The following is a 20,641-nucleotide window of genomic DNA, read 5'->3' as shown; positions in this document are numbered from 1 at the left end:
ATTCATGTTGCTTCAAACAAGTACAAAGAGAAAGAAAAGTATTTTTGTCCATTCAAAACAACTCATAGCATGTTGTTTCATTCCCATTCAACAATTCTGTTACAAAATTTTGACCACTCAACATTGAAGTTCTTTGAGGTATTTTTTTCTAGAAAACATTTAATGTACTCATATACATCAAACATCATAAAATCTTGAAACTCTTCATCTGAACTAGAGGAAGAGAAACTATTTATATCATCCATAGATGAGTTTTACCTATTGTCCTTCCTGCATATAATATTAAAATATAAATATATATTAAGATGAAAAAATTAAGAGATCTCAACTTCTAAAACAATTTAACCATCTAATAATCAAGCACACCATTAACCAATTGTAGGCAAACATAGCATTCATTTGAACATATCATCGAAGCATATAAAGTCCAAAAATCCAAACATAGAAAACATACAAAAATCTAAAAAAATCCAAACATATTATTCCAAAAACATTAAACCGATAAAATTAAATCCTAATATATCAAATCCAACTAAAGATATAAGTATGATATATGATAATCTAGCTAAAGACTATCTAACCAAGCCTTCTTCATAGACGAAGACATATGGATAAATATCTCTCTCCAATCTACCTCTCTCAACTTTTCTACTACTTTAAGATAAGTAGCATTGTCAACTCCATCTATTGCTTCAAGAAGGCACATACATGTAGTAATGGAACAATCTTTTGCATTACCAATACTATTATCATCCACACTGTAGGAACTTTTATATTTTTCTGCCTTAGCTTTAGCAACTTCTATCTTTGCCTTTGATGTCTCAGTCCATGCTTGGATTGCATCACTCATTTGTTATAACCTAGTTTCCTTTTTACTTCTATGTTCTGAGCTAGATGATGCAATGCGTTTCCTCAAATTGCTTGTTAATTTATCAAGAGTAGAAAAGGGATTATCACGACTAATGCTAACATGTGCACTCTCAGCCTCCAATTCCATCTCATCATCAGTATTGGGTGGATCACTAGTAGATGCATGACGAAACACTCCAGTAGCAGTTGACTTGTTAAATATAATTCCTAATAGCTTGTAATGCTCACATCCTTTCTTTCAAAATTGGGTTGCTTTAGGATGCACTTAAAAGAATAAGTAATATATTCATCAACGTATAATAATAATAATAATAATAATAATAATATATTGTATATCCTCAAACGAAAATACATATACCCGTATATAGTTTTGCCACATTTCATCTGTAGCATTCACAATATTAGTTTCAGCATCCCAACCAAATCCAATTTGTTGCAACAGCTCACTAAACCCACGATACTTACTTCGAAGCCTATTGAATTTCTACTTAATTTGCTTCATGTTGTAGTTTCTTTTAGACTTATTATTCAAAACTTCAAGCATATTAGTCCATTCCTTTGAACTGAACTGACCATCTTTCATACCATCTTTGTTTATCAAATCTACCATAACATCTATATAAATCTTTTCATTGGTAGCACCCCATAGAGTTGAATCATCACCACCATCATTTTCCATAGTTGACATCGTACAAATATACTACAGAAAAAATAAACAGCAGAATTGAAGCAATCATCATAAACATTTCTAGGAATTTAAAAGTTCCAGCAAAGGCAATCATCATAGAAAGTGAGAGAGACAAATTCCATGCTAAAACAAAGACAAAACAGTTAATGAAAAGGCAAGAAAGATGATCAACGTGAAACTGGAAGACCAAATTAACAATAGTGTAAATACCAATCTTCATCATTCAGTAAAAACAGAACATAGCAGAACCCATTTGTCAAAAATGGATTTGGTAAAAAAAAAAAAAAAAAAAAGGGAACTAATATTAATCTAAATTCATATCTCTAGCTCCTGTTTCCTATCCATTTCTGTGTGGTCTGCATTAGGTTCACATTGACTGCTTGCCCCTTGATCCCTCAACCCAAAGATAGAATTGACCTTGGCTTAAGGTGATAGCTCTACCAAAGCAAATAAACAAACTGAACCTAAACGTCCTATATGTAAAGTTTCTGTCTAGTTTGAAGATTATAGATTTTAGGTGGAAAGAGAATCATCAATATTTGTAATATATGTAGGAAAAAGAATAGTAATCTTATATATGACATGCACAAACAACAAAACCTTACTCTAGAACTTTAAATAAAACACACATTCAAACTAATATTTACCAATATGGGATTTCATCAAAAACATTGAAAAAATGTTCGATCTACTAGAGGATTTGTGTTTTCGGACACAGAAATGGTCACAGGATAGCCTAGAGTTATTGATTTAAGCCATATTATAATTCATATTTTTGAAGTCTAAAAATTCTCAAACGTAGGCTAATTAATTTATTGCAAATGATGTTTAACCTCTAAAATGAAAAAAAAAATAAAACTTTGAAAATGCAGGATTTCTGAGCATAGCATGCTGCGCAGGAGGTAATTATACAGAGCAGGTTACAAATATAAGTTGGATACCGGACTCCCAAAGATTCCTTATTGCTAGAAGATAAGCAAACCTGTTGTGAACCAAACTGGCTATAATGTATCTCGGATATTCAATTTCCCGAAAGCGAAAATATGTTACAGCTTGCCTACAACAAAGGGTGAAGATTATCTGATAAGGGGTACATTTTTTACTAATCTCACCGGATCTTCCTTTTGGGTTTCTGTTGGTGTTAGTGGAATTGGTTTAGTGAGTTCTTCTCAGGATTTGGAGATTGAGGGGATTCTTAGAGCAACCAAGAACTATACAGGTTTCTGCTTGGTGGAGAAAAGAGTATTTATCTATCTCTGTCTATTTCTGCTTGGTGGAGAAAGAGTATTTATCTATCTCTGTCTATCCCAAGTATAATTATTCAGTCGCACTCTCACTCCTTCTGTGTCAAGTTATCTGATAAAGAAGGAAAAGACCCCAAAGAAAAAACCAAAAAAAATAAAAATAAAAAAGGAAAATGGAAGGCAAGGTTTTGAGGCTGACTTGCACGCCACCCACACCATTACCCAGTTCGTCTTTAACCTTTGAGCTCCTTTTTTTCTTTTAAATTTTTATTTTTTCTATTTTAGGAATGGCAAGCCCGACAGAGGGAAAAGACAAAGAAGTTTCATCGAAGACGTTGGGAGGAAGAAGAAGAAGAAGAAAGATAGTTGTAGAGTATCGTGAAATTGGTATGAGACTCAAAGGTTAACCAAGAAAAATTCACAACCGATAATAAGCAATTAAATCCAAATCCAACAAAACTATATACACGCTTAATTTATCAACAGAGATACAAAATCCAACCAGTATATCAGTATAACAGTATAGAACATTGAAAGATTTGAGAAGAGAAGAAAAATCTCGATCGGTGAACTTCAAGAGCAGAGATATGTGCGAAATTTGTTGAAGGAACGGCTGGCTATTCGAGATTTGTTCGATGAAGGTTAGCTGGTGTGAGTGGGTCGAAGAGCGGTGAAAGTTTCGAAGACCAATGAAGGAGCGGGTCGAGCAGCGAAGGTGAGAGAACAGTCGAGTGACGAAGGTGAGAGAACAGGTGGAAACATCTTTTTGATGTTTTCCCAATTTTTTTTTTTTTAATTTGTTTTCTGGATTTGTTTTTAGAAACAAATGGCCAAACAGCTACCTTGTTGTTTTAGAAACAAATTTCTGTTTTTAAGAACAGAAAATTGTTCTAAAAACAGCTAGCCAAACAGGCCCTTAGGTCCTATTTGGCTATGTTTTCTGTTTTTAGTTTTCAAAACATTATTTTAAAAATAAAAAAAATAAACTGTTTTTATTTATTTTTTGAAAACAAGGGTATTTGCCCAATGATATTTGAAAATAGTTTTCAAAACTAAAAAGCAGAAAATAGAAAACATCATTTTAATGTTTTCTAAATTTATTTTTTTTAATTTGTTTTCTAAAATTGTTTTTGAAAACTGATATCCAAATAGATAATCTTTTGTTTTAGAAATACCAAACAAGCCCTTAAGCACCTTATCTCCGTAGGCAACTTCCAGGAAACTTCCTTTTATACATTTTATTATTTTAATGTTAGAATCCGTAGGGCTGTAATATAAATATACATCTTAAAGGAATGAACAGTAGAAAGAGACATTTATTCCTTCATTGCAGCACAAAATATCTTTTTCCTATTTTCAAAGTTTTATTTTACAAGGAAAATTAGGAAGAATAACGATGACAGATAGTTATTGGCTGAATCTTCATCGTACAATTTTGAGTACTATTTGAGGGCTAAACAAGTCCAGTGAGGGCATTCTTGGGTGTTTCTGTTGAATTAAAGATTAACACTTCTCGCTTCCCTCTTCTTCCTCTTCTTTTTCTTGTAAAACTCTCTTTCACTCCTGCTTTCAGCCACTTTCAATAGCTTGACGGAAGTATCTTGCTCGCCTCCGGCTTCCTTCTTTGCCATTTTTAATGGGTTTTGCCAATCTTGTCTTCAGGCTTTCTTTTGCCATATCCAATGGCTTCAAGCAGCCAACTCGAATTACTTGCCTCCATTCACCTAAGTGAATCAAGCTTCTGAAAGCTCTTCGAACCTCTCACCTCTTCCTACAGTCTATTTTCTCCTGCAAGGTACGCTTGAGAAAATGGCACAATCTTTCTTTATTTTTTATTTTTTAATTTATAATTTTAGAAAATGAATTGGCTCAATTTGATAATATTTAATTATAATATTGGAAAAATATTTCTTGTAAGGTATGCTAAAAAAAATGACACAATCTTTCTTTTGCTTTCATTTTTTATTTTTATAATATTGGATGCAACTTAATTGGGTGGTGTGATTTGGATGTTTTGGATAGTGAGACCATCATATGGAACTTTTCCTTCGTACATAAAATTGATTTATACTGTAACATTTTTGAGTTAATGGGTTTGAATGATTTGATATTAATGGATGTTAATGTGTATTGATAGGGACCTTAATTTGTATTGATGGAGACCTTTGAATTTCTAACGTTTAAGTTATTTGAGGCTTTATGAGTTTTTGACACAATAAATTTTTTTTTTTTTGAAACAATGTGATTAGCATCCTTGGATGAGTTCTCTTTTGACTAGAGAGAAAAATATTGTGAGAAAACGTATTTTGCAGAGTGTGGTAAAGCTTAGGTGTTATATAGTTCGAAGTGAAAGGATTTGGTGGTGCCATGTCCAAGATCTAAAGCATCCGTTGTATCCTAGAAGATGAACGTCACAAAACCATCTGCATTGGTGGGGCGAAATTCATCTTAAGGATACTGTGGTATCACAGAGACCTCAGATAAAGCATTCAACACCATAGATAACACCATACATACAGGTTCTGAAACTATTTTCTAATTTTCTTACAATTTTAGTCTGTCATATACAAGTTAAATAATATAGAAACTTTGCTTTTTTTTAACATATTCTGGGTGTTATACACAATGAATGATTTGGGAAATTTTGGTTTGTTATGTGTTGCTACCATAAAATATAATTTTAGAGATCAGTAATAGAGTTCAATACAGTACACTATTTTTCATTTTATGCTTTTTTTTATTTTTTTTTCTTTATACTGATTTCTTCTAGGATCTCGTAGCCTCTCGCACCTTCTAACAGAATGAAGTTGATAACAGCCTTCCACAAACTTCTAAAAGTTATCTTCCTCTTCTTTCTTTTTACGAACTTTTGTAATTTCTGTATTTTATTATTTGGTATGTGGCTTGTCTTTCTTTTCAGGCTGTAGTTTTTTATCAAGAACTTGAAGTTGATCTTTTATCTAAAATAAAAGTATGTCTGAAAAAGCTTGTCAATGTTGGGATTAGACAATACCTCATTTCTCTTATAAAGGTTTGGTTGCCTACTTAAACATAAAGTTAATTTGTCTATGCTAATATTATTTAATATTTTATTATTTTTATTTTTTCTTAGCTATATAAGTAAAACACAAGACATAGACTTTGCTTCCTTTTGTAACAGTTTTGAATAGAGTTTGTTTTCTATATCAAGACTTTTTTGAGGTGGAGATTTAGAAAAGATGGATGAATGAAATCTTCTAATAAAAAACTAAACAACCATATATGTGTGAAGTTTAGTTGGTTTTGATCAATAATATATAGCACTATTTGTTTCCAAAAGGCTATTTAAAGTATTATGTTAGAATTGGTTCTTTTAGGAATTATCAATGCCCTTGGACTGTAACTTCACTGGTTGATTCTAACATTTATAAAACCAACCCAACTTTTGAATGGAAATTTTGCTACACTTTAGAAATTCATACATTGTTTATAAAAATTGCCCATTCTAGTATCAACGGCTTTTGTTCAGTGAAGGAATCGTGATGGCCCTAGAATGGGGTTGTAGTTACCAACCAAGTTAGATGTTTAGTGGATCATCATTTTGTCTGTGAGCTGAACAAAAAAAATGGATTTTTTTTATTTTATTTATTTATTTTTGCCTTTGTCATTGCCTACGAACTGCAAAACTACAATTTTCTTCACAACACCTCTAGGTATTGTTGGAATTGTCTTTTCAAAACAATTTATGTGTTGTATTTTGCATGATTATAACTTCTTTAGTTTTATAAATTCAACTACATAAGGTTTGTTAATTTCAATATTTAAATGGAATCATGCTCTATTGAAATTGGAAACAAGAAAGTACTTTCTAACTTTGGCTTGAAATGTCTCTATGTTGGCTACGCTTATTTTTATTTTATTGTTTTGTATTATTGTGTGTTGACTAGTACTACAGCATATATTGTTTTTTATAGCATATGATTAATGCTATAAAAGATATATTATTGCATTTTCAGAAATGTTATGAGTTATGATAGCCTACACTATAAAAAGTCTTACACTTAAATTGTTATGCTAAATGCTATAAATAATCATTTAATAGCATTTATTCTATGTTATTATGTTATTTTTATAGCAATTATAAACGTAATGATTAGTACATCAATAGCATTTGTAAGCGCTATATTAATTTAATTTAATAGCAATTCTAAATACTGTGTTTGGTAGATTTTATAGCACTTGCAAATGTAATGTTAAATATATTTTATAATATTTGAAAATGCTATGTTAAGTAGATTTCATAACATTTTTAAATGCTATGAACGAGGAGAGACGTCAACTTTCTTGACAAAGATGATGTTTGGTATGATATGGCCATCGTCATTGTTTTGTTGATTGTTACTGCCATATCCATAGGTTTATTTCTGTTCCAAGATTGCGGTGGAAATCCTTCACCTGCAGCTACTCCAACACAAGAAAAGTAAGATTTCAATTTCTTAGATTTGAATTTAGAAATTTAATTTATTTCTGTCAATTTTAAGGTTTCATATGAATATGCGACTGAGTTTAATCTTGTTTTGTTTGACTAGAAATGTTGTATTTTTTTTAGAGGTCTCAGCAAGGAATCAAATGCAAAACCATGATGGATCTACACCTGTAATTGTGTACATTGACCTACTCTTCCATTCAAGAATTCGGATATAGATTGGTAAAAACATGGTATTTTCTATAGAACAATCAAGATTTTGGAAATTATATTTTGAAATCCTTCATGTATATTGTAATGTCAAATTGTGTTCCTAATTAGCTTTTGTATTCTGAGAATGAAAGATCATAATGTGTTGTTTAGATCCGATTGTGGATTGTTAATAGCATCTTGGTGAAGCCAACTTCATCTGTGTATAATGGAATCGGAAAATTGAACTAAAAAATTGATCCATTCTATTGCCGATTAGAATGAAAGTTTTGTGGTTTGTTTTGTTTCTTTATGGCTTACTAGCTTATAGCAATCCTAAATATTATGTTAAGTATATTTTATAGCATTTAAAAATGTTATAAATTTTTATAACATTTGAAAATGTTATTGAAAAAATAAAATTTTAATCAACACATTTTAGCATGTAAAAAGTTGATTAAAAATGCTATTGTTTTATATTAGTAATTGCATTTTTTTAAAATGCTATCAACATGTTGATAGTCACTACCTCACTATATATTGCATATATTAATGAATTTGTAAGTGGTATATTAATTGTTTCTATTTGCTTTAGAAAGAGACAAGAAATAATTGTTTATTTATATAAATTATTACAATCATCCGTATTACTAACTTGGCTTCCAACTTTAGTACGCTTAGTGTAACCGGAGGAACTCATCTTTTCACCAAAAACACAACCAAAAAAAAAAGGAAAAAAAAAGAAAAAGAGACAAACTGGGTGCATGTCATGCTAAATGTTTTCATGAGGATTCTTAAAGAGTTCCTTGAATGAACATATGCAAAGTAGATCAACTACTTGGGTCTTGGGGGTTCTATATATGATCACTAAACAGCTCATGCAGCAAATATGGAGACAAGCCTCCATTGGACTATATGTATCTTTCTCATCGTATGCGAAATCGTAAAGAGTTGGAGCAATGTTTCTTTCTTCGTATACCTATGTTTTATTATTATTATCATTATTTTGTAACATTAATTAACACGAGGCATGGATATTAAACAAAAAGAGAATGCCATAATGATGGCAGTATATTTGCTAACTATCAAACAAAAGATATTTTTTAATTATAATATTTTCTTCTGAATCATACTGCGCTAAACCAAACGGTATGCGATAGAAAGAGAGATCAGGACACAAGGATGCTTCTCGCAATGTTGCCAGGCCATGCAGTATTGATAGTTGGTATCAGACCTTAAGCCACCTTACTTGCATGGAGCACATCTGCGACTTCCACTTTATCGCAATAAAAAGCGTCTTTCTTGGTTGAATAACCCCTGCCTTTTTTTTTTTCTTTTTTTTTTTTTACTTTTTTACATTTATTGGCCCCTTATATTTTATAAGCCTTTCTTATCAATTAAATATTGCAATATAGAGTATGTAATTATTGATTAATTATCACTAAAACAATTAAAATAATGAATTAGTTACATAAATAATACAAATTGGTTTGTTATTTAAATATAGGTGACTAATCATATATGTTATAATCTCTTATCTTAAATTAAATACTTTTTTTTAAAGTATGAGAATATGGTTGTTTTACCATCAAATTGACAAATAAAAACAAATAAAAAACTTTAATTCTTTGCTTTTTCACTTCTAATATATTTTTATTTATATTCAATAAAATTAAGTAATTTAATTCATGGTTGTTTAATTTATTTTCAAATAAAATAAACATTTTATTTTTATTTTTGTAAATAGTTTGATTATATATATTAATTTTTTATAAACAATAATTTAACTTCCAAACCCTCCACCCTAACGTTCTTGGAAATTTTATTGAAATTTTCATATTTTCAAATGGCAAAAAATAAGATATGATCTCAAATGAAAACAAGTAAAATTCTAAACTTTCCATTAAAATTTGTTATATTTCTACAAAATTTCCATCAAATTTCTGTCAAAAACCCACATCATTTCATTCACAATTTTATTAAAAAATTTATAAATATTTTCATAAAATTTTTGAAATTTATGTGGAGATTTCTTATAAATTTAAAATTTTTTATTAAAAAATAATAAATATTACTAATATTTAATTGTTTATTTATCCATTGTTTTTTTACCATAATAAATTTAAATAGATATAAATTATATTATGGATAAAAATACAAATATGGATATGGAAGAAATAATAATATTTTATAAATATTATAAAGTAGATAAATATTATAAAGATGTATAAAAAATATATTTTTTGCAAATATAATTAAATGATATTCTTGCGAATCTCCCTTTCCCTTTTGTTGTTGAAGGCATTCTTCACGTCAAGTTTTAAAAAAGGATACCTTCTTCCCCTTTTTCTTTTTTTTTCTTGGGTTTATGGTAGCCAAGACAAGAATGCCACGAATGGTGGTCATTTTAGCAACCTGAGGCAAATGTTTCCCTATCTTTCTTTAAAGAGGCTTGATCCAATATTCTTAAAGGAATCCTTTTGATGAAATATTTACAAAATATCATATAGTATTTACTCAGGAATACTGTTTCAAAATTAACCATGTGAGATAATATCCTATGATAATTATCAACACAGATAAATGCATTGAATATAATATTTATATAGTTGGTATATTAATAATTGCATATAAAATTATAAAAAAAAATAATTTTTAATAATTATTTATTATTATTTTCACATCTCACAATGAACATGAAAAAAAAACTAATAATTTTCAACTATTCAAGATTTCTATATGATATTGAAATAGTATTTGATGACATGTAATAATTATTTTATATATTTTAATAAATAAATATTTTTACCAAATATGTGCTTTTTTTATTATTTTTTTATTTATGATAACATACTGATAACTATTAACACTTGCTATATATCATTACCAAATGAAATATTGAATGGAATTCATTAAAGAATTCTATAGTTTTTAAAGTCAATTTATAAATTGAGCGATTTGTTAAAAAAAAAAAAAAAAAAAAGAGGTGAATTAACTGAAAAAGAAATAGGACCGTTATAATTTATATATTTATTTTTATTATTTGTTGGTTTTTTGGGGGAAAAATAGCGAACTTCGGTTCAAAATTTTTGTAGTACACGGTAGTTCGCAGCACGAGTGAAAGGCCTTCGGAAAACTATGCTTGGAACAAAATTGCGACCACCGCGCTTTATTTCCCGCCATCTCCGCCATGTAAACATCCCTGAGAAGCTGCTACTCCTCTTGAAAGAATGCGCATCCACCAAACAACTGCAACAGGTTCATACCCAAATGCTCGTAAACTGCATGGCGACGATGAGCTGACCGCTGGAGACCACAAGTGGGTGGTCGCCGATGGAGGCGGTTGAGTCAGCGGTCTCGTTGGCATTGGAGGTGGAGGAGAAAGCGTTGGAGGATTGGCGGGTCTGGTTATGTTTGGCGGCGGCGAAGGCAAGGCGGGTCTGACGGAAGGCGGAGAGTGCAACGAGAGCTCGAGCGGGTGGGAACCACTCGCGGGTCTGGAGCAGGATGTCTGATCCATTGGCTGGTTGCAGAGAGAGGGCTAAGCACGACATGGGTCTGGTTCTAGTTCTGGTTTTCCAATCAGATCAAACACGGATCTGATCCCAGAATTTTTGGGTTTGGTTTTTTTTTTTTTTTTTTTTTATGGATCTATTTTTCCTACGAAATTCAAGATCCAAAATTCAAAATTTCAAAGAAATCAAAGAGGGTTCTGGTTTTGGCTTCGAGGGAGAGAAAGAAAATTTTAAGAAACTGTCAAGAGCAGTGACATAATTGTAGATTGGGAAAGTGGTTTGGTCGGGGAGTCGATGGGATACTCGACGCTGAGAGCCTGATGGAAAGAAAGCCGCGATTCAACGAAGAGGAAAGAGTGGTATGCTGGGCTGACTATTAATTTTGCAGCACTAGCCCATTGGGCCCGTGCTGCCGTTGTTAAAATATATATTTTAATATAAACATATTTTATTTGGACTAAACAAAAATGCATAATTTGAAACCTTATACCAACAAGAATAATAATATAAACATGATGATAAAATATCAAATTAATAACACGAAGTTGTCTCAACGAGTTCATGATTACCAAGTCTAATTTACTCATAATTAATTTATATCCTAAGAAAAAACACAGAGACACATAACATAAAACAATCTGGCTTGCAAGCTGGCCAGTTGGTTTTGTGGAAATTGAGTCAAGCTCCTCCTCGAACGGACTGTTTAACTTTGTATGGAAAATCCAAGGTTATGTTTGTTGCATTCACTGGGCAATGACTCTGACTCCTAATCCTTGAAACGATTCATGACCAAATCTCTCATCTCATCAAAATTCATTGGCTGCTGCTGATTATGAATGAATGACGATGGTGCCGTCTTATCTTCATCTCCATTCTTCATTTGGTCAACCAGAACTTCTACAAACATCATGCAAAATTAAATATGCATATACTAATTTTTATTTTTTTTTCTTGAAATTAAACAGTAAATATATACCTGATAAATATCCCTGAAGACCAACATAACCAGAAGCCTCATATGGTTTGGCATTAATCAGCTGACTATCGATATCGTTACCTATAGCAATCTGATCTGACATCCCAAAGAAAGTAGTACTTGGTTGTTGTTGTTGCTGATGATAATCACCTGCTGTGGTTTTATAATTCCAATTCATCAAAAGATCCACATCTTTTGGAAGTTGGTTCGGTATCTCATCAAAGTACTGCTCATGACAGGATGTCATCGTAGAATCCAAATTCGACATTGGAAAAACATCATCTATCATATGTATGTAGAGAAAGCTAAATAAATATAAAGTAATTTATCATAAAAAATATTAACACTACACATTCTAAAATCATTTTAAGTTTCTTCAAAATAACAATATCCTTGCATAAAATGTTAATATAAATTTATATATATATATATATATATATATATATACCTTGTAAATAGCCTTGATGGTCAAGCAAACCAGAATTCTGAAATGGTGTAATATTATTAGGCCATAAAATATTAGATGGCCATCCTTCATCATTAAAATGATTGTTCATATTATAAGGCGCCTCTACCGTCTCATGATCATAACTTGGCTTCTCATCATCAAACGATGTTTCATTTGGCTTCTCATCATCAAATGATGTTTCATCCCTCTTCAATTGTTCTGCAGCATACAAATATACTTAAATTTTATTGCCCACCTGATGAATATGGTATAAAAAATGGTTTTTTTTTTTTCAAAAAAAAAAATGGTTTTTTTTTTCAAAAAAAAAAAGAACAATGTTAGCACGTACCTTCATTAGGATGTTGTACTGCTGTATATGATATTTGTCCCGTTTCATCGTAATTATTTTGCTTTTTAGTAGTGTCTTTCTTATAAATTTTACATAACACCCAGTCATCCAACTATTCCCAAAAAAAAAAAAAAAAAAAAAAAACCACACACACGTTAATCAGATATGAAAATTTTAAAATGCAACAGACGTTTAAATTTAATCTATTTTTTAATAAATAAATCAAAATTTACATAAGATTTCAATCACACTACACAAGGTGTTTAAGAAAGATATAGAAGAACGACATTAATCATTCATATATATATATATATATATATTCATTAATTTACAAAGAAAGATCATTCAATTAGTTCATACCTTCATGTCCATATTATTATATCTAGCAGGAGCAGGAAGAGCAGTGCTGTCCATTAATCTATACTCGTGCATTTTCCATTCCGTTTTAGTACCTCCAGGATGCTTCCCTGTATAATAATCAAGACACTTCTTGGATCCAATTTCTTTTCCACGTTTCTTTATAATTGTATCACTACCAGTTGGTTTCCAATATCCATTGGCAGCTGATCGATTAGGTCTATTTCCATTGGGGTATTTCCTATTTCTTGGAGTGAAAAAGTACCAATCCTCTCCATTGATGATATCAAACATATCTAACGTAATAATACACAATAATAATGTTAAAAACCAAGAAAAGATCGTTGAAAAAAAAAATTCGGATATAATTAGTACCCGTGAGGTGCTGAGGATGAAAGTCGTAAAGATTGACATCGTGAATCTTGGAGTGAGATTGCAAGAGATGCCCATGGTTCATAACCTTTTTCCTTAGATAATGGTGAATTAGTACTCGATCGCTAGGTACAAAAAGCTCTCCAGGAATAACCTTTTTTCTATAGTAGGTCTCCATTGATGTTGAATATAGGCTACTCAACTATATATATATATATATATATATAAAGAAAGAAAACAATGTTGAATAAACACGATATGGGGAGAGAAGGTACAAAATAGATAAATTAGAGAAGTTGCAAATATATATGTTAATTTATCAATGGATTCTACAGTAGCTACTAAAAACTAAATTATTTTTTGTATTCTACAAATTTTTAAAACCGAAATTAAAATGCATATATATATTTATATATATATAATAGTGACAATATTTTAAAGCCAAATATGATTAGGAATATTGTCCAAAAAATAATATGATTAGGAGAATGACCGTGGTTTATGGCTCTTTGGACAGTATAGTTATGGGTTAATAAATAAGTTTATTATTAATTTATCCTTAACTACGTAAAACATAGTTAAAAAAATAAATAAATAAAATAAAGAGACTGTTAACATAAAAGATGTTTAAAAAAAATTTAAAAAAACATAAAGGAAACAATAAAGAGATTTTGTGGTCATTACATTTTTTTCCTTTTCTAAATGCTGTCCAAATCCTTTTGGGATTTCTAAATACATGTTTAATTAACATTTTGTAAGTTGATAATACTTCACTCAATAAATTTTTAATTTTTAATTATGAGATAAGAACCATCACTAAACATATTAATTTAGAGAAAAAAAAAATTGAAGTTACATATTTTACACTAAATTTTAAAAAAAAAAAAAAGGCTCAAAACCCAAAAATGAAAAAATTGGCATTATGTACCTTAAAAAATTAATAATTAAGCAAAATTTCATAATTAAAATGAACATGAATGGAAAATACAGGGTCATCCAACTCCAAAGACGCCTTCTTTTCTTATTACAAATTCACATGAACAATCCGGCAAATGAGGAGCAAAAACAACAGAGAGTTGCCTCCTTGTTTGCCTACAAAGATAGTCACCATCTTCTACCTCCTTCAAATCCTTGTCTTCTCCGATAACTTCCTCGTATCTGGATAAGAACAACCTCGTATTCACACAGTTGGCCCAAGCTAGTCCAAGAGCCGCACAAACTCGTCTTCCAGAAGAATACAAAGAGCCAAAATTTCCGAGCCTCAACCCATTTATCCCCTCATTTGCTCCAATATAATCAACCACCTGGTTCGTTACCACAATACACAAACCGAACCGCTTCGCCAATGACTTCAATTTCCCAGATATCTTGAAAAACAGCGACGATCTTCGCTTGAGCTCAAAAGGGGTGTTGTCAAATTCGGAACGAAAGAGCGCCGCGATCGAATCGATCACAATGAGTTTGATGGGCAACTGGGCTTTTGGCTCAGAAAGGAATGTCTCTATGTGGGGCATTGTATCGAGCAATTGGTCTGCAGAATGTACAGCGTGAACGAATACATTGTCACACGGATTGCAGCGGAGATCAGGGTGCGAATAGCAGAAAGAGCGCGAGAGTTGCTGGAGGCGGCGGAAGGGGAAAGGGAACTCGGTGTGGATGTAGAGAGTGGAGGCAGAGAGGCCGCCATTGGAGAGTGGAAGCTGAGCATAGAGGGCTAGTTGGAGGCAGAGTTGGGTCTTACCGCAACCACTCTCGGCAACAAGCTCGGTAATGGAGTTGCAGGGAATGCCGCCGGCGAGGCAGCGATCGAGGACCGGACAGCCCAGCGTGCACTTCTGGGTGGTGAGCGGACGGCGAAGGAGGTTTTCTGGTGTCACTGCCATTTTCTGGAATTTGGGATGGAGCGGTGGGAAAAATATAATTAGGTTCCTACTTGTTTATTTATTTTCTTTAAAGTCCCACGCTAAACTGATTATTTATATAATAATTGTTGTTAAAGAAAAATACAATTAGTATCGGTATTTGTTTATTTATTTCTTATTTTTATCATTAACAAGTAATGGTGTAGAGATATTAACACAGTCTTATTAGGTAAATGTTTGGGAAACATTTTTGAGGCTATAACATTACTGAATTCAAATTTTCTAATTGTTTATGAAAATTAGAAAAGTAATGTTAGCAAAGTCTGTTTGTTAAACAGATAAATGAAACTTCATTAGTGAAACTGAATAAGATTAAAATAAATTACTTTTTTTTTTTTTTTTCAATAGAATTCGACGAAGTTGTTTAGATTGCATTTGGAATTTGGGTTTATGTTGCCATGTATCTCTCTTAAACAATATCTCTTCGTTACAGGGAAGCAATTTTACTTGGTTCTAATGATATTTCTTTTTTTGGCTAGAAAGTCATGATTTTAATACTCTTGAGAGGTCCATAAATCTGAGAAAGTTGAACCATTTTCATAGGAATAAATATACTAGAGCTAATAGTTAAAGGTGAACCATTATGAACCATGCTCAAGAACCAGAAACTGATGGATTTAACTCGAACTTCAAACAAATTCATTACGAACAAACGTGAAGATGGAGCCCTTCCTTACAAGAACAAAGAGATGGTTATACAATAGGCCGGATTTGACTCTCAACAATCAATATTATTGCCATGTTCAAGAGAGTCTTTTATCGATCAAGCTCAAATATCTGATTGTCAACTCTAAAACATTCCTATTAAAACTACACGAATGCATTTACATTTGTGTCACCAGGAAACCTTCAAACATAACCTAAATCCTGGTATAATCCTGGTATACCTGCTTCAGTACTTCTTCAACTTTCAAGGTGTTTAGCCTGCTCCAGACCTCCGTCAATAACTAGGACAGATATTTTGCTACACCAGCATCCTCATCTCCGGCTAAATTCTGCCATAAAAACAACCCCAATACTTGTAAATTAGCACATTGGAAGCATCAAACCATATTCTACTTTACTAACCTATATTTTATATTACTAGCAATGAGTGATATGTAAAGAAGTATTCAAAGCGTAAATTATAATAATAATAATAATAATAATTAAAAATAAAAATAAAAATAAAAATTAAAAAAAAAAAAAAAAAAAAAAAAAAAACTACCTGCCATTGTGATCAGGTGCAGTAGAGGTACCACTTGGCCTCAGTTTGAATAAAATAAAAATGGCACTGCAGAGAGAGAACCCTCGTTAGCATAATACTATAGAAGAAACTAACACATATTGACCGGTCAAATTTATGAACATTCAAATTAATATCAAGCCTATGTCCTCTATGTTTCCAGCATGTCACTGTCAAGGCCCCACATCTTCTCTATAGACTAAGACACGGCACATAGAAGACACATAATAAGAAATACATGAAACATTCCCCCTTAATATGCTAGGTCAATACCAGAGAATGAAAAACGAGATCCAAAGTTAAGTGCTTCACATCCGGCATAAACAAAGGTAATAGCTTCTAATTTTTATTGTACTTGAAATGGATCTGCAGTGTTACTTTTCCAGAATGTTAAAATGATAGCTCCTATAATCTATTCTTAAAAGAGAACCCAGATACTTTCTCAGAATAAGTGCTTCTGAAATGTCACTGCGTTAGCTCAAAATCATATAGATTTTCCAAAAAAGGTTCAAAAGTATATAGAGTGGCAAGCTTAACAACAATCATAAGATAACGAAGAATTTTCCACCACTGGTCAACAAATCTCAGACATACCGGCAGCTATACAATAGAAAGAGTTTGTTAACACTTTCTTTTTGTAGGCTTCTCCACCCTCCACACACCCACCCCACGCCCCCACCCCCCTCTCTGTCTCTCTGTCTCTCTCTCTTTCTCCCCTTTGAACAACAGATTAAGCTCCAACTTGTAAAGAAATTAACTCCTCATCTCTGAAGTATGAAAACAACCAACTCCAGCATGATGGTGCTAACTTCTTTATCTTTATTTTCACACAACACAGATAGTATATAAAAGTTAGGTTTATAAAATACTTTCCACCAATGCATGGCCGAAACCAATACTTAACAAATGTGAGTTTTTGAACAAATAACGAAAACACCTTCATGAGATTAAATATAAAAAGGTTCTGGAAGCAGAAGAAAAGGGTTAAAGTGATAATGTGATATGTTTCATCATGCGTGATGAATTGAGGAAGGTGATGCGAAGGAGGCTCAAAGGCCTGTTAAGGAAGGTGCCAAGGGCCAATAAAGGGGGGAAAACAAGAGGCATTTTCTGGTCCTACGAGCTGGGAGCCACCAAAAGAGAATTCGCCTAAAGCTATTGGTTAAAGACAACGAGATTGATGAGAATGTTTGAAGAAGTATGAATTGATCATGTCTCTCCAAGAAAATTCACGCTGACTCTGGCTATTTTTGCTTTTATTTTTTAAGGAAAAATTAAAGATCATGATTTCCTACAGAATAATTGTAGATTCTTAAGATTTTAACTTGACATCATTGGCATTGTAGAGCATACACTCGTTCAACTTGAGCTGGGATTATATTTAGTAATTATGGTATAGAGTTGTATGCATATTTTTCAATTTTGCATATTTTTATACTTAAGATTTCTCATCCTCTTGAGTATTTGGTAATTTCATGTTTTTTATCAAAATAAAAATAAACATAAAGCATTTACTTTTTCAAGTATATGGTAATTAGCGTTAACTGAGAATGCTTTAAGTTCAAGACAGTCAAAGCTTACCAATCAAAAAAATAGTTAGCATCAAAGCAAGCGTAACTGGAACAGAACAACCATATTGCAAGCGAGGTGGATTTTGCAATTGCCTCTGAAACCCCCCAACCCGACCAAAAAGCTGCAGAAGAAAGAGTTTGTCAAATTTCCTGGATAATTACACACCCAAAAAAGAAAGTGCCAAAGCAAATTCGGGCTGTATGTTTCTTTCCTATAAAATATAAAGAAACATTATTCCCTTTCTTCAACTATATAATCTACTTTTGCTTTTTCAAACACAAACATCTTACCCGGTTAAACACATGGACTGCTCCCTTCACCTGAGGAACTTCCCCACATCTTTGCTTCCAAAATAAAAGTTTGGATCCCTTTTCTTTAGGTGTGTCCTCAAAGTCTGGCAGTAATTGATGTCTCTGTTCATCTTCATCCGCAATGACAATCCTTAAATCACCAACATTTGGGGAACTCCATGTTCTCCTTGTATTAGTTGCTCTGTCTGCCTGACAAATTATGTCATCCCTTGATCCTGAAAAGTCATTTCTTTCAAGTTCCATGGCATTATTGACATCCTTAGTTGATGAAATTACATCTTTAAAGCATTTTATTTCATCGAAATTATCTCCATTGCAGGAAGAGTTTAATTTAGGGTCTGCATCGGTTCTTTTAATATGATTTTTCTCATAAGAGCTTTTCACAGTCGGTCTGAGCTCTATACATTCATCTTTGGAACTGGTATAACCTATAACTTGGGAAGTTCCAGAGAGAAATGCTGCTAAGTCATCACGCTCTTCTTCATCCAGGTTTACCCATCGCAGAGGTTGCTTTCCTTCCTCGAGAAATGATTCTCTTAATGCTGCTTCAACACGAGAAATTTGGTTTTCAATTGCCACAATAAATTGTCTGTGTCTAGTTGTTGAATTATCATCTCGACCATGTCCATAACTCAATCTGACAGCCCTCTCGAACTCTTCTAGCTAATTCAACATTCACAGTTCAAAAACAAAATCACCAAATGCAAAAGGAATGTTCCATATTGTTTAAGTTGGACTTTACACAAACTAAACCACAATTTTCAGATTTGAACTTCACAGGTAAAGCAACTTACCTGCCATTTGGCAGTACCTAAAGTAGTTTGAAGCTCTCTACTGAGTTCATCCAGATTCTCAGGTGACCGCATTTCTCTTCTCTCTCTGACCCATGTCCTGTATGCTGATTCCATTCTGGAAAGATAAACAAACTAAATTCACAGCTTTTAAGCATATTTATGAACAAACAAAGTAATACCATTTAAAACCCTTGCCGCCCGCCCCAACAACAAAAACAAATATATATATATATATATATATATAGATAAATATATCTAAAAACTAACTGCGGGATATTATCATTTACAGAGTTTACAACAAAGCCTACAGTGACGACGACAACAAAAGAAGGAGCAGTAGAAACCAGAATTTAACAATCCCCACAATTTAATACTAAACAAACATCACAACCACGGAACCAAGCTCTAACATATTATAAGCACTTTGAAAGCCTCATCAAGCAAAAACAGCATAAAGATTCAAATACAACCCAAAATAATTCATATCCACACCGCCAAATCCCATTAATTGAACAACACAAAAATACCCATCCGCGAATTCTTACTACAAAAGCCCAAATAAGCATCTCCATCAACTGAAATGATCCATACCCACATAACCAAAACGTATAAAAAATAGGGACGAAAAAACAAAAAAAAAAAGGACCATACATGTCAGCTGATTCCTGAACCTCCTCGGCTGCAGAAAAGAAGGAATCTTTTTGCCATAGATCAAAACTGTTTGCAACCATCATTTGTTGCTCGCAGCAACAATAATTCTCAACCCAAATCCAAAAAAAAGAGCAGAATCCGTCCGAGGCGCAGAGCAAAACGAATAAGTTACAAAAATTTTATCAGTTAAACGTATATGTTGCTCGGTAAAAAATGGATTATTCTGACGGGTTTTCTCTCCCCTCTTCTCTTCTGTGCCAAGGAGAAGCAAAGAAGGAAGAGAGAAGAAGAAAGCTACACACAGAGGCAAAAAGAGAAAGACGTATAACCGATCCTCTTTCTCCTTCTTTCTCTTTTTCCTTCTCACTCCATTAATTTAGGCCACTGTGTATTTTTTATTTTTTTTTTCTTTTTCTAAATTTTATTCCAGCCGAAAAATAAGTATATAAAAATAAAATACATTGTTGACTCTGCTGTGCTGGCCTCGACGATATGTTTTTATTTTCCTTCTCACTCCTCTGTTATGGCGTGTCGTGTTTTGATAGGTGAATAATTTGAAGTGTATGTAGTGCGTTCACAGAAGATAACATTCGGTGGGTGCGAAGAGGAAAGATGAAGTGGGCGGTTCGTGGTGATGGTGGGCTGAACAGCCATTGTGCGTGATTCCGGTGGGCCATTGCCAGCTAATTATCC

At 32.4% G+C, this 20,641-nt stretch overlaps 3 protein-coding genes across 4 annotated transcripts; all 3 read right to left on the bottom strand.

Moving 5' to 3' along the window:
• Positions 1–11,737: 11,737 nt before the first annotated feature.
• On the bottom strand, positions 11,738–13,651 carry LOC125424366 (NAC domain-containing protein 55). Its single transcript, XM_060820301.1, has 6 exons — positions 13,477–13,651; positions 13,105–13,397; positions 12,745–12,823; positions 12,396–12,614; positions 11,948–12,229; positions 11,738–11,868 (listed from the first exon to the last, which is right to left on the bottom strand). The coding sequence occupies exons 1-6, from the start codon at positions 13,649–13,651 to the stop codon at positions 11,738–11,740; spliced, it is 1,179 nt and encodes a 392-aa protein (XP_060676284.1).
• A 728-nt stretch (positions 13,652–14,379) lies between these two features.
• LOC107410457 (DNA repair protein XRCC3 homolog) lies at positions 14,380–15,725 on the bottom strand. Its single transcript, XM_016017918.4, has one exon. The coding sequence runs from the start codon at positions 15,354–15,356 to the stop codon at positions 14,466–14,468; it is 891 nt and encodes a 296-aa protein (XP_015873404.1). The 5' UTR covers positions 15,357–15,725; the 3' UTR covers positions 14,380–14,465.
• A 286-nt stretch (positions 15,726–16,011) lies between these two features.
• On the bottom strand, positions 16,012–20,372 carry LOC107410274 (uncharacterized). 2 transcript variants are annotated; one of them, XM_048479858.2, is made up of 6 exons: positions 19,949–20,372; positions 19,298–19,429; positions 18,483–19,166; positions 18,202–18,313; positions 16,603–16,668; positions 16,012–16,390 (listed from the first exon to the last, which is right to left on the bottom strand). In XM_048479858.2, exons 2-5 carry the CDS (start codon positions 19,409–19,411, stop codon positions 16,643–16,645), a joined length of 936 nt encoding a protein of 311 aa, XP_048335815.2. In that variant the 5' UTR covers positions 19,412–19,429; positions 19,949–20,372; the 3' UTR covers positions 16,012–16,390; positions 16,603–16,642. The 2 variants fall into 2 exon arrangements, with proteins under 2 accessions (XP_048335815.2, XP_048335813.2); XM_048479856.2 differs by having other exon boundaries at positions 19,298–19,412; positions 19,949–20,370.
• Positions 20,373–20,641: the final 269 nt, after the last annotated feature.

Source organism: Ziziphus jujuba, chromosome 1, assembly GCF_031755915.1.
Source record: "Ziziphus jujuba cultivar Dongzao chromosome 1, ASM3175591v1".
NCBI lineage: Eukaryota > Viridiplantae > Streptophyta > Magnoliopsida > Rosales > Rhamnaceae > Ziziphus > Ziziphus jujuba.
The sequence above is the reverse complement of the archived record's forward strand: the minus strand, read 5'-3'. Positions and strand labels throughout refer to the sequence as shown.